The 17,108-nt window shown below is 40.4% G+C and overlaps 1 protein-coding gene across 1 annotated transcript in view; it reads right to left on the reverse strand.

Moving 5' to 3' along the window:
- Positions 1–6,281: 6,281 nt before the first annotated feature.
- The window catches only part of GIPC2 (GIPC PDZ domain containing family member 2), a 963,466-nt gene continuing 952,639 nt past the window's right edge, over positions 6,282–17,108 (reverse strand). Inside the window, exon 6 of the mRNA XM_069641646.1 lies at positions 6,282–8,924. Within this exon, the coding sequence (XP_069497747.1) occupies positions 8,776–8,924 (149 nt within the window). The 3' untranslated portion in view covers positions 6,282–8,775. The remainder of the gene's footprint in view (positions 8,925–17,108) is intronic.

A 17,108-nucleotide genomic window follows, 5' to 3' on the forward strand; every position in this document is an offset into this window, starting at 1 on the left:
CCTGAGTCCCATCCCTACTGGCCTGCTCCTGTCTTGCCAGACCCTCCTCCACCCTCCTGGTGTGCTCTAGCAAGTCCTGGTGTTCTTTTTGGAGGTCACCCAGTCCCTGGTGGGTCAGGTGATTTTCTTCCATTTTTCTTTTTAAGTGGCAGACTTCCTGGCCTAAGGTGTCCCTTTCCTGACTAAGAGTCTGCATCTGTACCGTCAGGTCGTCCCTTTGCCTTTGGAAGGCACCAGCTTTCTGGCGCTCCTGATCAAACTCTGCCTGGGTATTCAGGTCTTTCAGGATCAGTTTATTGCTCTCCTCTTTCTCTCTGTCTAGTTGGATTTGCAGGGTGGCTACCTGCTCTGTGCATGCTCTGTTGAAATTGATCTGTTGCTCCAGCTTTTTCTGGCTCTGCAGTAGGGAGTCCAAACTGTCTTGGCATTCCTTCTGCAAGGCCAGAATTCTGGTATCCTGGTCAGCCTTTTCCTGTTGCAGTATATGCATGTCCTCTTTTATTTTAATGATATACTGCCTACTATCATTTTCTGCCTCCTGGCTCCTCTGGAGCCTCTGCTCAGAAGAGACCAGGTCAGATTGGACCTTCTGTAATGCCAGCAGTTGCCTACTCGCCAGATCTTGGCCTTCAGCACATTTGTCCTGCATGGCTCCCATATGTAAATATAAATATGCCGCTACCCTGGCAATCTTGTGGTGCTCATCCTTGGCCTTAGGGGCCATATATAGTTCACTCAGGGCCACATGTAGGGGACCCTGATCTCCCCATATATCTGACCCTGTTTCAGTGACCTGTTGCGCGATTGCCTGCAACCAGACTGTTTGGTCCTGATGAGTCCATTCACCTCTCACAAATAGCTTATGTAAGAAGTGCTCTCTCGCTATTTTCATGTCTACCAAGGTCGTCATTCTAGAGATTGATCTCTGTCCTGACTTACAGAAATTAGTATTTTATTTTTGCAAAACAGACCTTTTCCTTAGAGTGTCCCTTTGAAGAGTGCTTTACAGCGTAAAACAGCGTGGTGATCCGACCGGATGTATGTATCCCGTCAGTTAGCACACTGTATTAAGCTGCACAAGTGATAGATCTAACCCAGACGTCCGGCTCGAGCCCCCAATTTGTAAGAATATTCAATTCAACACTACAGCTAAGTCAATGCCTAGTCTGGGATACTGAATGGAAACCCTTATTGATATATCTTTATGTCCAGTTCATTAGTTCTGGATGACTACCCCTATATAACACCCCTCTCTTAGAATCCCCTGACCCCAATGAGCCAAGAAGTAGTTCTGTTTTGCAAGTTTAAAAGGTTTATTTGAGAATGTAAACAATATATATATATATATATATATATATATATATATATATATATCACACTTTATAATAAATTAATAATTGAATATCACACTTAATCTGAGCAGTAATCAATAATGGATAGTCTGGCACTAGCACACTTTTTTATAATCAATGATGAGTGGGTTTAGGATGGATAAGATAGCAACAATACTTTTATGGTTTCAAATAGATGCAATGTGGAATGAAAATGCAGTACAGAAAATAACTTGATAGGATTTCAGCAAAAGACAATGGGCCTCATTACACGGACGGCGGTAAGGGTTAACGGTCACCGTTAATGGCAACGGTGACCGTTAACCCTTACCGCCGTACTACGAGGTCCCTTTGGGACCTCGGAGCTAATTACGGCACCGCAAAATTGCGGTGCCGTAATTAGCGCCTTCCCCATTCCCATAGAGCCCTATGGGGCTGAAATGGGAATGGGGAAGGGCAATGGCGGAAAGGGGATTTACCGCCCCTCCAACCTTGGAATGGGGCGGTAAATCCCCTTTCCGCCAAGGCGGTGCCGGTAATTTACCGGCATGGTCCAGGGTGCTAATAGCACCCTGGATTACCGCCTTCCGTGTAATGAGGCCCAATGTAATCACTTTCTTGGACAATTCCCCCCCCCCCCTTTATACAATGTAAGGAGATGAAGATGAGAGCACACAGTTCTTAGGAATGCAATCAAATAGAATTCAGTTCAATTCCCCCCCAGCAGCTTATACAACAGATAGGAGTTTTGAAACACAAGCAAAATGCTTTGAATATGGTGACAATGCAGTGAGAAATATGCTGAAATTGCTTTTAATTCCCTTTAGGAGGTTCAGGGTGAGTGAGAGATACTAGGGATGAGTGCAGGCTCACTTTAGCAATGATTCAGGGATGGTGATTAAGAGGCAAACAACATTTTTGGCAAAGGAAAGCAAGGAAGCTGCTGTTTTCACACGTGGCTGGATTTTTAACCAAATCGCGAATCGCGGCAAAATTCGCGAATGCGTGAATCACGATTACGGCAAAATTATAAGGAGTAGCAAGTCGGTTCTAGGTCCGTTGAAAAGCTATTCTAAGCTTTCAGGGGAAAGTTAAACCAAGTTCCTAGCTCAAACGGTTCCAGAGATACGGACGGTTAAATAAAGGTAGTTTTTCGGATTTAAAGTAAACTCAAAATGACAGGTGACAGCTTGCAGCTGCAGAATTGACAAATGACAGTGGTGCAGCTTTACAAATGACAGGTGTCAGTTAGGAGGCAGTTCTGGTTAGATTAAAATAGTTTGGATTAGATTATTTTAACTAAGAGATTGGTTCTGCACAGTTCTGCTAGGTACTCACAATATATTTTTGATATAGGCCTCGCCACGGATCTGGTCAGGTTTTGTACTGGACTCCGGTTCTGGTCTAGGCACTTCACAGTGGTCTGGGTCAGCTCTCTAGTTCTGCTCACAGCGGTCCGGGTCACTCTGGATCTCTGGCCTCTGGTTCTGGATACTGCTCTGCTTTCTCTGGGTACAGCACTGCTTCTGGATCTTTCTGGCGCAGGGTTTCAAGCCAGAATCAACAGCTGAGCCCGGCTGTGAATAGTCTGCAAATGATTTTTGGGCCTGCTGACAAATACTTTTGCTTGCAGTGGGCCTTCTTGGTTCAAAGTTCTGTAGTCTCTGTTTAGCTTGGAAGTATAAGTGTCGGATCTGGTATCTTCTGGATGTTGTGTGGTCCGGCAGAGCGCGTTGCAGCAACTGGATTTGAATCTCCTCTCTAGCTTCCAGTGGCTCTTTTTATGTCTTTTGAAAGTGGGTGTGTGTGCAGCATCACTAGCCAGCCCCTGTCTCAACTGCCCATTGGTCAAGCTTTCCGCACTGCTTTGATTGGGGGAAGGAAATGTGTGTCATGGTGATGCTGTTTTATGGTCTGCAGAAAGGATACTCCCCTGTCAAATTGCACACAAATCTATATTTGACCCAAATACATATTTGCACAGGTACACATTTGTTTAAAATTACATGCACCCATCACATATCACATGAGGTATACTCTGTTCAAACTGTGCTCTTCCTCGGGGCTTGCATCCAGAAATGGCAACATTTTGTGCTTTTTAGTGGGTTTTGCAACATCGGATTTTTCTCCAGATTTATACACATATACACCCCCCTCCCACACACATCTCAGTAACTTTCCAGGTCGCTAGCTTAAACACAGAGTATGTGGTGTCAATAAATAGCGGGGTTTTGCCCCAGAACATCACACAAATTGGAGTTTGGGCTTGAATCGAAGGTACATTTTTTAAATGAAGGCTCTCAAAGTTATACATTCCTGTCATTTGATTACAAAGAGTTATCAGTATTTTTGTAAAATATATATTTTGCTTTCAATTCAGTTCTCAGAGTGTTGGAGTCCGCCTCCAAGACTTGGGTGGGTCAGAAACCATGCCTCTGCTGGCAGGCGGGCCTTTGTTGACAGGAAACAGTCAAAATCAACATATTCTATTCAAGTGCAAGAGCCTATTGTGTGGTCTCTGGGAGGCTTAGGTCAGCAGACCAGGGGGTCACTTTGCATTTGGTTATTATGACCATGTGATATCCTGGGCTGTGGTGTGAATCTCTTGAGGTGTGAGGGTTTCCCAGGCTTCTGGCCTCTGAGAACAGCAGGTGGCTAATTTTTGATTAAAATGCAGCCTTTGAAGTCAGCTGAGTCAAATTCCTTTGTCAGCAACTGCACTCAGTTCTCCTGTCAGAGTTTAGACCGCTAGCGCCGCCTTGAGGATTTTGTTGGTACTGCATCCATTTTTGGGATCTTTCTTGGATTAATGCATTCCAAACAGGAATGGTTCTTACATGGTAGTAAATAATCCTTGTTTGAAATTGTTTTGATGGGGCTCCTTACAGTAAAAGGGTTGAATCTTTAAAGTGGTCCGATGAGCCACGATTTCAGCAACTTTTTGACATCAGTAACAGTGGATTTTGTTAACAAAGATCTTTCTTTACACTGGTGGGTGGCAAGTTAGGTAACCATTTTGGTGTACGCACAAACTGCTTGGTTCTCCTGGATTCTGGCGCACATGTGGGCTTTTTGGCCATCTTCGATTTTCTAAGCCCACAGCACCAAAGGTTGCAGCATGATAGCTCAAACGTGGGTCAGGACACCCAACAATATACTTCTTTTCATAAAGTTTGGTGAGGATTCGTCCAGGGGGACGAAGTTATAAGTTGCCCAAAAAGTGCTTTCTATGAGTTGAGCCACTTAACCATTATTACACGGCTGCTACCGCAGGCCATGTACTACTCTTGGATTCTGCCGTTGTGCTACTGCACGATTCAGCTGATTGCAGTTTTCATATTGCATTTTCTGTGACAAAACATACCTCTTTCTCTTGAGCTCGGTTGACAATTGAAGCTCAACATTTATTTTCAACAAGCTTTACTCGACACATGTCATAAAGCACAAACAGATAAATTATCCCACACATTACAAATTAAGAAAGTTAAAAGCTATTTATTTTAAAATAAAAATTCCCTTTAAGATTACAGATGTTACAAATAAACCAGTCTAGTTCATAGCATCCTAGCCAACAGGCCCCCAACAAATCAAATCACCACACTACATAAAATAAAAAAGTGCAAGCGCACTCTTTAATATTGGCTAGGCGCTCATTATTTGTATCAGAGGATTGTCAGAAACATATTATTGTCGTGAGAGCTTTAGGATACTCGCTATTTACAGGTAAAGATTTGATGTGACCTTTGCAGCCAAGCTATGTGGATATAGCTAGCTACTGCTAAAATAATCTTATTGTCATATGTCACTTTACATGGGGTCTCAGCCTCATTAAGACACCTGACCCCAAATTATTTCATTAATGTCAGGTAAGAGGCTCTTCGGTCTTTATAGAGAGGGCAAACAAAAGGGCAAACAAATTAGAAATGGTGCAGCGACTCTATGATGTCATTGCAGCGAAGGCAAGGAGCAGTAGAGCTTGTACTTCAGTGGTTCTTTTGGTGACTTAAAGTCAAGGTACCCAGCCTAAATTGTATAATTAGTGATCTGGTGAAATGGGGTTTCATAATGTTGGGGTGTGAGAACAGCCTGCTTCACTGATCGGTCATTTTTCACTACTCAGAACCTTGGCAGGGTGCATGCTAAAAATAAGGGAGTGACAAATCATTGTTTAAGTGACAACATTAGCGTTTTTCCTTCAAATGTATTGGAGCCTTCAAAGCCCAAATCCAATTTAGTATTAGTGAGCGAAGTCCAACAAAACAATGAATATAACTATGCAGAGGAATAGCAGTGAATTAAAAATAAATCACAATAATGCAACTATTTTGACAGCATAATTCTCCTTCCAATTGAGACATTTGGATTGTTACATTTTTGAGTGCCTTCTTTTCACAATATCTCTCCAATGAATCTTCCCTCTTGTTGGTCATCTTAACGCACTGGTGCACATATTTGGTTTACCTACCTCCGTTTGGGTAGTAGAAATACATTGCATCATCTGTGATATGCCTATGATTCTTGAGGAAAGAAATGAAGCAGCTGAGTTATGTTCCATTGGTGCCCACATGTTGGTGCAGTGGGGTCACAAGGGACGTACTGAACACAACACATTCTTTCAGTTTGTGAATTCTGAAGCCATCATGTAGTTTAATCGATCTACAGATGGTAGAAGGTCTTCTCAATGCTTTATTTGCTGTTAAGTTACAGGTCCAGTGTGATATATGGTACTATGATCCTCCCATTCTTGCATGGCTTCTTTCCTTGTAGTATTCTATGATTTTGGTATGCATATGTTCCTTTCGCATGGTACAAACATTAATAATACTGTAAGGAACCTAGGAAATCCTTGGCAACGCCTTCCCACTAAAGATATCGAGTTTCTGTGCTTTGTGTGGCATCCACCAGGTATTTTACTATGTAAGGGTAATCGGAAAATGAATAACACATGTGAAAGAATAAACAAATACATTTTAATTGTTGTATTTCTTTGCAGATATATTACCTCTGTGTCCTTTGCAGATGTACATTATAGAACAAGGGAAATGCAGAAAATCGCAATCATGTTGAATTATTTTCCCGTAATTATGCTCATGTAAACAATATATTTAAGAAATCATGGAATTAATTTCTACAGTTTTCATAAACCAAATTAGGTGCCTTAATTTTGCTACCTTTCCTAATAGGACTCGAATTGAGGAATGAAAGTATCAACTGCTGATATTTTGCAAAACATTATATGAAAACCATAACCCATTGAACATAAACATTGCACGCACTGCAGTGATAAGAATATATAGAATATATACGTATATTCTAAATGTAGACATTAAAAAATACATATAGTATGTGTTTCATGCTCAATAACATTAGGAAGTTTCAGTCAGATACTGCAGCTGCACAAAACAAAAAATATGGGCTGATTAACAAAGAGATTCTGTGAGTAAGTTGGACTTATCGAGAATAGGCTATTTGATTCACAAAGGATGTTTCTGTGAGAAACTCTGACTAAGTCCTGATCTATTAGGTTTACCTTGGACTCCTGACTTAGAAATAGTAGCTTCTTTTGTGAATCGAATGGCCCTCTCCAAAAGCAGGTTAAAGTCACTCATAGGAACTTCTTTGTAAATCGCCACCTAGGTGTTTGATATATGCTGCTGAAGGATTCAATAAAGCTTCCACATATGTTAGCCAATTTCAGCAGATGTGATAAGGCAAGATGCTTAACCAAAATGCAGTAAAGAGCATTATAAGGGAGCATAAAATGTCATAAGAAACCAATCTAGGGACAAGGCTGGTGGGTTGAAGTTGGTTTAGGTATGACTAAGGATTGATGTCAGGTGTAACTGCTTCCAGTGCAATACTGGTACACAATCAATCATGTTTAGGGGAATATTTGAGTTCCCATAGGACGTATATACTCATTACAAAATGGTTTCATTTTGCCACATGGTGTTATGTAAGCCCTAATTTGGCGGGAGTGACTCCTGAGTCCTTAAAACCCCAGGAAAGACTGTCTTCCAGCTATTATGGGCCTTGGAGGGTGTACATTCATAAAGTTTAAATGTATTGAACCAAATCCCATTGCCACAGATGACCAATTCTATTTTTTTGCCGTTTTGGGATTCTAGACGTAGTACTATTTCCCTCCAAACTGATAGAAGTGGCAATAATGTACTCTATTGTAGGAAAATGAAAATGATTTTTGTTCCGGCCCTGCCCCTCGTTAGATCCTCGACTGGTTTTTCTGTTTACTGCCAAATTAAAGATTAAAGAGGCACTTTGTTTGAGATGCACACAGTTTTACTCTAGAGGGGGATAATAATCTGGGGGTGGGGGGGCATGCTACTGTATCGCCTCTCACCCACCCAGAATTCTCTAAACACAAGAAGATGAAGTGCAGGTGTTCAGAGACGACAGTACCCACTGAGGTCACAATAAAGCCTTACTACTGTCTCTTTATGACCATACAACCTCAACTCCAATATTAATTTTTTTAGGTCATTTATTGTGCACCTACACGCAAGTGTCTCAAGGCGCAACAAGGTAAGGGGGGTGAGGTTGGAAGGATCCTACTAGGCCTCGTACATTCAGATTGTGCAAGTGTAGGTTGTTTATAACGCGTGTGGTATCAAGAGCAGATCCGGGATCCGAACCTGTGTTGCTCAGCGTGGTTTTGCTTCCAAGACCCGCGCGTTGCCACAGAGCTATCCTCCCTTCACAGGGACAGTTCTGTGTGTTATAATGCTGTACTATGAGATGGGACAATGTGGGGGCAGCGTGCTATGGCCAAGTGCATTGATTCGGACAGGGCTCTTTAGATCAGTCTCGAGAGCATAGCTATCAAACTCAATTTGCATGAAGCACTGACTGGGTGCTGACAAGCACACAAGAAAGAACCAGGCAGAATGCCCCTGTCGGAAATACAGTCTGAAGAATGAAAATATACTGTGCTCGACCACCTACTCCCCATCTCTAGAGCCCAAGGGCGAGAGCTGACCAGCGTTCTACCAACCCCAGTATTTGCCTAAAGGTAGAAAACAGAGATGTTCTGCTAACTGCAACATAGAAAAATAATTACATGTATAAAAACACATTGGGGGTGTGTTTTTACCTCAATATAAAATAAATACAATTTGTACAGAAATGATACGTTTTAACTTTTCTTTAGCTGAACATGAGCGAGTGATTCCAAACGATCCCGACTATCATTTGTGTAATGAAGTAGGGACCTTCCGAGAACGACAGAACTGAAGATATGGAATTGCTGCACAAAGGATTGCGCCAGAAAGCACTGCATTACAAAATTCAATTATTTTAGCCAGAATGTTATAAACAAGTGCACCACACCATAATTCACATTGATAAGTACATAGAACGACGATTCCTTATTTGGGTAAAAACAATTCAAAAGTCACAGAATCAAGCATTGATAGTAGTCTGGGCCTCATCTTCCTTGCTTGGCATCTCCTATCGCTCCCCAGACATCGAAGACAAACTCGTCTGGGAAGGCAAAGTCTCCCAGCGCTTCATCGAGGGCGACTGCAAACTCATCCGGGTTGTTCTTGTCCCTCCCGGCTTCCACCATCGTTGCAGCTGAAAGAGTCAGAGAAAAATACACGCTTCGTCATTGAATGGCAAACGCTATAATGCTTGGAACACGCAATCATGTGTATTGCATCAATATTCACGACATAACGCCCACTTTGGGCCTTCTGAATGACAAGTGTTAATATGCAAATGAGCATGGCAGATTTTCTGCAGCAATTACTCCTGATGACCTTGTTCGTCAGACTTTGAAATCCTGCATTAAGGACATAACTGGGTCAAGGCTTTCTCTACTCCATAGTAACACATATTGTGTGTACCGTCTAATAGAACACACAGGTAATTTGTGAGAATTATGTAGATAAAATAGCATCAGAAAAACTGAATATTTAATATCATTTATTGTACTAACCGAAAGAAAATGTGCTCATTGAAATAGTCAGGTAAAACTACATATATATACACCACTTACCAAAATGTCTCTACATGGCACTGTGATGGGGTGATTAATGCTTATTCTATTTCATTGTTTATGTATATTTTATTGTATTTTCAGGAAGTATAGTAGTCGGCTTAAGTTAGAGTAGTATAGATGACGTACAAAAATGGCTGCGCATGACACTGTAATTGGTAAGAAATGCTTCTTCTTTTTTGTATATATTTTAGTGTATTTTCACAAAGGTAAAGAAACACAATGAACCTTTTTCAAGGGACAATATCAAATCACGTCTAGCTCTGGACATTTTACTTGTGCCACCATTCTGGAGAGTTCTAAGAACTTTTGACGTACTTATAACCCAACACAAGCAAAGCAGGAGAAGGGACGTCTGCTGTTTCTGGGCTAACTCGAACCTATCTCTTAATGAAAAATATACACAAACGAGGGTGAGGAAAAACTGTTATCGCCAGGGGTGTTGTTGCTAGGTCTGGAAGAGATTCGGGCTACGCTAATGTTTGGGCTGTCGGAACCGGGGCTAGCAAGCCTTTTGGTTGCAGCTCCTGAGCTTCTATCCCGAGCTACAAACAAAAGACTGGGGGCTATAGCCCCCCCCATACCCTGTAGCAACGCCTCTGGTTATCTCAATTGGCTGTGTACAAATAGACAGTCTGAAAACAATGGCAATTTATGCTTCGCACTTTCTCTGCTGGTGATAGTAAGACATTTTGGAATCTGATTAATAAGAGCTGCACACTTGCAGGTCATATTCTGGTAAATTGTGTCTATGAAGTATCTTGGTGCGAGCATATCGAAACCTTGCTTTTTAAAGATGCACAGGATCAGGCCTCAGTTAAATATTTTGACGCTAATCTGGGCCGCTAAAGAATGCATAAGCTGGAGTACTGTGGATGCCATTGCCTGTCTCATTTAACACTTTAAAAAGGCACAGGCACCAGGGCCCGATGGATTAGCTGATGTTGTCCTAAAATAACATTGACATACGAGCCAACATCTTAACCTGCTATTTAAATAAAATAGTTTGTACCAAAAGCATCCCAGTCTTCTGCGAGGAGTTCTGTCTGGTAACGGTATGCAAGAAAAATGTGTGCTCTGATCCAGCAAATTACTTCCTCCTAGTTTTATGAGATGTGCCCGGCAAGATTTTCATGATCATCTTTGTTAAGGGAACTCACTAACTTGGCCGAGCAGAACCATCTTTCGTATCCCTTTCATGCCCGCTTCAGGAAGGGCCAGGAACAATCCAAAATGTCTTACTGGGCACCAAGCAAGCCATGACAAATAATTGACCTTTGTATGTGGCATGCATAGATTACTAGGCAGCCTTTGACTTGGCCAATTGATCTCTTCTATGGGCCAAGCTTGCTCACTGGGGAATACCCAAGGGTCTTTGAAATATGACAGTCCAACTCTACATGGACACTTCAGTAGTTGCTAAATTGGATACACAGGGGTTTGAAGCAGGGATGCTTGTTAGCCACGCTCTTATTCAAACCTACCTAATAGACTTAAAGAAGTAAATAACTTTCTCCCAAGATTGATGATACTCACATCAGATGGTCAGTTTATGCAGATGATATTGTTTTATTGGAGCACACACGTGCAGGTTTAAAAACATCCTTACTTTTCTAATGACCTATTCTGTGCAGCAGGACCTAACTGTTAATATGGCAAAAACCGAAATGATGTAGTTCGATAAGAATAAAAATGCCCTTGTTCTAGTTGGCCATTTAATAATACCGCCTGGACACACTTATTCACAGCACTCATCATTGGCAGACTTGACTGCATAGAAGGTAGGATTTGGAGACAATTACTGGGGCTTTCCAACTCAGTACCCGTTGCTACCATTAGACTTGAATTGGGAATCTCTTCACTATTGGTGTATGCTATGATCCGAGAAGCTACCCTTTACATAAACATGCATACATGTACCAACCACACAGTTTGGTCTTTGATGCGCTCAGCCACTGTCTGTGATCAATATGCATGGCTGAAAACAACTTACAAACAAGTAATCACCTTTTTGGAATGCCATTGATTAGCACCTTGACTGGAATCTGCCTTAGGATCAGCTAGTGTCTGGGATAAAACATAAGGCTTTTAAAAGGGATAATCCACTCAGGAATGTTTTTCTCTTATCTATGTTGCGCATGCCCAACTATATATTCTGAAATTTCATTGCCCCAAATTAAGGCGTTTATTTCTACTACTTTGCCTTAACCAACTTGTATGGTGATTCTAGGCCGCAGGTAAAGCCTTCCTCTTGCTGTGAGAGTCTGTAGACTTTGTGCTCAAAAGGAGTTGCAGTAAACAACTATGCATTTATTATCAGACTGTCAGGAGCTAATCAGTACTAGACACTCGTTAATCGATGTGTACATTGCTCTTCCTCTGTAAATACAGATGCTTTAGGGTACGTTGTCTCTCATGTATTCTGGTCTCATTGATCATTGCTCTGATGAAGCTGTGCACTAACATTGAAGGAAGACTCAGTAAGGTAGAGACTAACACTCTGACTTAGGCCTTGAGTTATACTGGTTTATTTACATATGGTGAATGTATACATGCTATTTTATTTGGTTTAAATGTTTGATTATCTATGAATTATCATTGATTATGTGGAATGACAATGTTTCCATTTCTTTTTCCTTGGATTATATGTTTAAGAATGCATATGAGTTGTTCAACTCATGCACTATAGAGAAAGAAATAACAGGGCAAAATATCTAATATTTAAAGAAGCTATCTGAGCTGCAGAATTATCCATAGCAGTGCAGAAACACATTCCAGAGTACAGTGAATGTTCCATCCTTATCTTTGACTCAATGTCGTTTGCACAGAAGCTCAGTCTAGTACATCTTGTAAACAGTCAGGTTATTTGTGAATGTCCAGTTTCTTAGTATGGTTTTTTTGAACATCATAAATAGCTTCATGATCCAAGTCGCATTCAGTTTTTCATGTTTTGGGATGTCGGATTGCTCATTAAAAACAGTCGTAGGTCAGAATTATTTGTTCAAAGATCTTGTCATACCATGGAAGGACCATAGAACATCCAATCAACATGTACTGATAGTCATCCTCTGTTCTGATGTAATTCTAGCATCTATCAAAGTGTTCAAGAAAGCCTGACCATTTCTGATGGTGTCCAACAGAGACAGATTACACAATTGTGTGGGATTTTTCTCAGGTGGGACTTCTCTTGCCCACTTTTAGTTTCTTTATTTCTCTCTCCAAATCTGTGTACTTCTTCTTCATGGCCACAACATTGCATATGTTTAGTAAATTGAATATCTGGGATGCAGCTAAAACAGATTTTCCAATTTGAGGTCCAATTATGGACAGCAGCAGTGTGTGTTAAAAAAGTCTTCAGTGCCAAGAAGTTTCAAATCTCATTAAATAGTATATGAGATTTGAACTGGATTGTCTTCACAAAGTTACACATGTTGAACGTTTGGTCTAATAAAGTAATTAAAAACAATGCTATAATGTGAGCTAAATTACCAACTTTTTGGAAAGATGGCTACTAGCGGAATAATTCTGGATTCCTGGAAGTTCTTTGAAGAAATCATATATCATTCCTATTCATAAGAAGGGCCAGTGCAATGATCCCAATAACTATTGTCTTCTAGCAATGCTTGATGCACGCATTAAAGTATTTTGCAATCTTATGTTTAATGAGATAATGCAATGTGTTGAGAGCAAACCGTTATTGTCCCCTTAAACTGGGTTTTTGTCCTGGTTTTAGCACACTGCATAATATCTGGACACTCCAACTGCTAATTATAAACAATCTGAAGATTGCCAACCCTTCATTATACATGGCGTTTATCAGTTACTCAGCAGTCTTTGATAGTGTGAATAGGGCGCTATTGTGTCAGAAGCGGAGGAAATTAGCATTTCCTGAATGTTTACTCAATATCACTGAGCAGTTGTATAGTCATGCCACTCTTTACATCCAAATCAATAATTTGGAGCAGCTATCTGACCCTATTTGCACAATTAACAGGCTAAAACAGGGGTGCACGATAGTGCCCTTATTATTTACTTCATACTTGGCAGACCTGGATCAGGCACTTATAACTATCCACTGTTTTTTGCGAAAACATTTAAGAATTCTCATGTATACCTGCAGGGGTATGTGGATGACATTGTCATTCTTGATCGTAGGCCAAATGGGCTTCAGCAATCATTAAATACTGTAGCAAATACTAAAGATCTAACCATCTAAGGAATAATTATTCAAAGACTGGAATTATGAGCTGCAGTAAAACAGCTGAAAAATGGACCATGTATGGTGGAGTCATTGTTTATCTGGGAACTCTTAACCTCCCACAATATGGTTACAGTGCTAAGAAATCATGTATCTATTAAGACCTCTAACAAATTTGCAATGAATGAAAGCTTTATGATAACAGCTCAGGGCTTTTCAATAGAAGGAAATATAAAATGATATTGCACATTCCTCATCCTGGGAATACTCTATGGGATTGGATGGAAACATACATAGAACAAGAGCAAATCATGGTGCCCCTTGTTTGGATTGCATAAAGATGTACCAGTAGAAGCCATTAGAGTGGAATTAGGATTGATACAACAAAAAAATCAGATTTTTGCTATTTAAAATGATACTGGGAACGGACACTCTACTGTTCAGGGCCAATTATATGGATTGAAAGCTTTACCGAATTTTGTCAATTCAAGTCACAACTTTCATGAAACTATTGTTTGGACCATGAATTTAGGTATGGATTACTGGGCACAAAAAATAAGGGCTTACTCGGAAGCCATACTTATGGGATCCAGTAGGCTGCGTAGAACATCTTGCCAGTCTTAGCAGCTTTAGAGAATTCTTGACACAATGATTTAGCTTCCTTTCCCTGGCTAACTATTTGGTAGTTACTACAGACAGGCAGCTGCAGCGTTTTATCTTGCAACTTCGGTTTCATTTATTGCCGCCTTTAATGGTAATTGGTGCTTGGCATGGGATCCCTCATGGTGATCGAATCTGTATGCTCTGCTACACCACTTTTGAAATACATGTCCAGTATTCACAAGACAAAATATTAAGTTGTATAGCAAACAGACTTATGAGTTGACCTCATTGGTCACAGATGAATATTGGTCTTATTACATGATTACAGGTAGATCACTAGTATATTCTTTGCACAATTCATCCACTGTGAAAACAGTTATTTATGAAATTGCCTCCAAGGGAGCCTAATGAGTAACATTGTAATGGATCAATTATAGATAGCAAGACAGCAATTTATTGTGTCACAAGTTGATTTTAATTGTATTTATTTATTTATTGTGCATTTGTAAGGTGCTTATAAATCAAGTAAATTTTGTTTCAAAGCACCCTAATTGTTTATCATCTATTGTATATAAGTATTTAATTGTTTATTTTTGTATCCTGTAGACGATTAATTGTTTAACCATATAGGACTAAAAAATTTAAATAAAAAATAAAAATGTTGATATAGCAATGATACAGATCCATTTTTTTCAAAACAGGCTTCACAGTGATATTTGTACTATCCCATAGTCTTGACTGAAGAAGAAGCCTAATCTCAATGTACCTAAATCCACACAGAATCTTATAGCATTTGTCGCAATTGGGTTCACTCCACCCAAGGTTGATTTCTCAATAGAGACACATGCAAGGGTTTCACAATAATGTTGGATAATTCAGTTGTGCATTTTTGAAAAATGAGTGTGTCTGGTAGCCATTGATTCTAGGAAAGCTAAACTCTACATAACTGAATGTTAGCTGAAGCTCAAAGTGCCACAATATTGATGTATTTTTGCTGTTTCAGAAAACGATTTTGAAAGCAGCCACAAATCTTATATAAAGGGCTCTGGTGCAAGAAACTGTTCACCCACTGACTCCCCTTAGGACTTGTCAGTTCGTTTAGTGATATGGACAAAACTTGTCTGATGTTGGATGTGGCATGTCCTGGCCTTTGTCATGCTTACCTAGCAGTGGCCTTTAATATCTATACTAGTCTTCTTAACTCCTTTATTTATTTTGGCATTGCTGGAGTTGATCTATTATGGTTTGCTTCTTTTCTCGCTAATTGTTTTCAATTGCTTTCCTTGTCTCCTTTCTTTTTTGCTTCTCGTCCCCACTTATGGTGTTCCTATGGTTTTTGTCTCTTTCACATATTTCTTTTCATTGTTTATGTCTGACCTCTGCCTACTTTGAAATTAATCCAATTCCTTCTACACCTATGCGGACAGCACCCAGCTCCTCGCTCAATTATATGTAGAGACTGTGTGCCTCAGTCTCTACATTCCCAACATGCATGACTATTATATCGTGCTGAAATACTCTCAGGCTAAATGGTTCAGAAGGTTGAGATAGTCATGTTGGGAGATCCTCACACGATTTAGGGTTCATGTGTTTTGCTCCCTTCCGTAGTCCAGATTAATCAAGTGTTATCTGTGATTCGGTCTTATTTCCACCCCCTGCAACATATTTTCCCTTTTCTTGCTCTTTTGGCCTGCATTTCTGTTGCTTCCAATCAGATCTTGTCTATATACATTTTCTTTACGTGTGTTTCCCCCTTCCCTAGATTGAAACACCTTAAGAACTTTCAAACCACAGCTGCTTGACTGATTTAATGGCTCTGCCACACCATCCACATGATCCCCTTTTTTTGCCAAACTTCAGTGGCTTCCTAACAAGAAAAGGGATCTCTTTGAAAACCTTGCTATCATTTTTTGATGCTTTTAGAAGAGAAGCTTTCACATTCTCGCCACCAAAAATAATTATTAAGCCCATCGATTTTCACTCAAGTGAAAATATCGTTTTGTAAAGATCTTTTCACTGAAAGACCGATTTAGAAAGACTGCTCTATGCTCACATAGAGTGGTCTTTCTAAATCAAACTATTACACCCTGCCGCACATGAGTGCACACAGGGACATGCTCTGAGGGACCAGGAAGTGGAGGGCGAGGAGAACGGGTAAGTGTGTGGGTGCGTGTGTTGGTGTGTGTTGTGTTTATGTTTGTGTTTTGGTTTGTGTGGAGGGTACGGGTTGTGGGGTGATGGAGGAGTCTGGGGCTGAAATCACAAGAGAGGGAGGGGGTGCGAGCGGGGACAAGCAAGGTGGGGTTCGGCAGGTGATCCCCCGAATATTTTTTAAAAATTGCATGTTAAAGGTCTCAAAAGAAAAAGACCTTTACAATGCTGTTTTTACTATCAAAAGAAAATTGGGCATTGTAAATCAGTCTTTTTCTCTTGAGACATTTAAAATGAGGTAATTTCACATAGAACTGTGGATTCTCCTTCTCTTTTCTTCGTACCACTCTTTGGATCTTTCATCCAGTACCCATGTGCAGAATGTTGACATTTTCTTCTTTGTGTCAGAAAGGAAGGCCTCTTTTCTCCCTGACTTTCCCATGCTCCATTCCATATTTTAGGGCGTACAAACAAGAAACGACTTGTGGTGCACATGTGCTTGTTAAGTTAAAATGGAAAATGGATGCATGCATAGGCCTTAAAGGTCCTGGCAGTGAAAAGTATTAAGAGACTCAGTAGATATGGACATTTTGGGAGCAATACCTTTTTCATCTTGTTGAGATCTCACAGGCTCAGACCAAGTTGTCTCCTTCTTTCAAAGTTTTCTTCATGTCTATTGGTATATTCACACCCAGAAAGGGAATATAACCATTTATCAAGTTAAGTTGATATTCTGACACGAAAGCTTTTATTGGAGCCCTCTAATTGGCAAATATTAGTTGTGGACCTGTTGATTTTGTAACTTAAA

The sequence above is a fragment of the Ambystoma mexicanum genome, chromosome 1q (genome assembly GCF_040938575.1).
Source record: "Ambystoma mexicanum isolate Mex_15411 chromosome 1q, UKY_AmexF1_1, whole genome shotgun sequence".
NCBI classification, from domain to species: Eukaryota; Metazoa; Chordata; class Amphibia; order Caudata; family Ambystomatidae; genus Ambystoma; species Ambystoma mexicanum.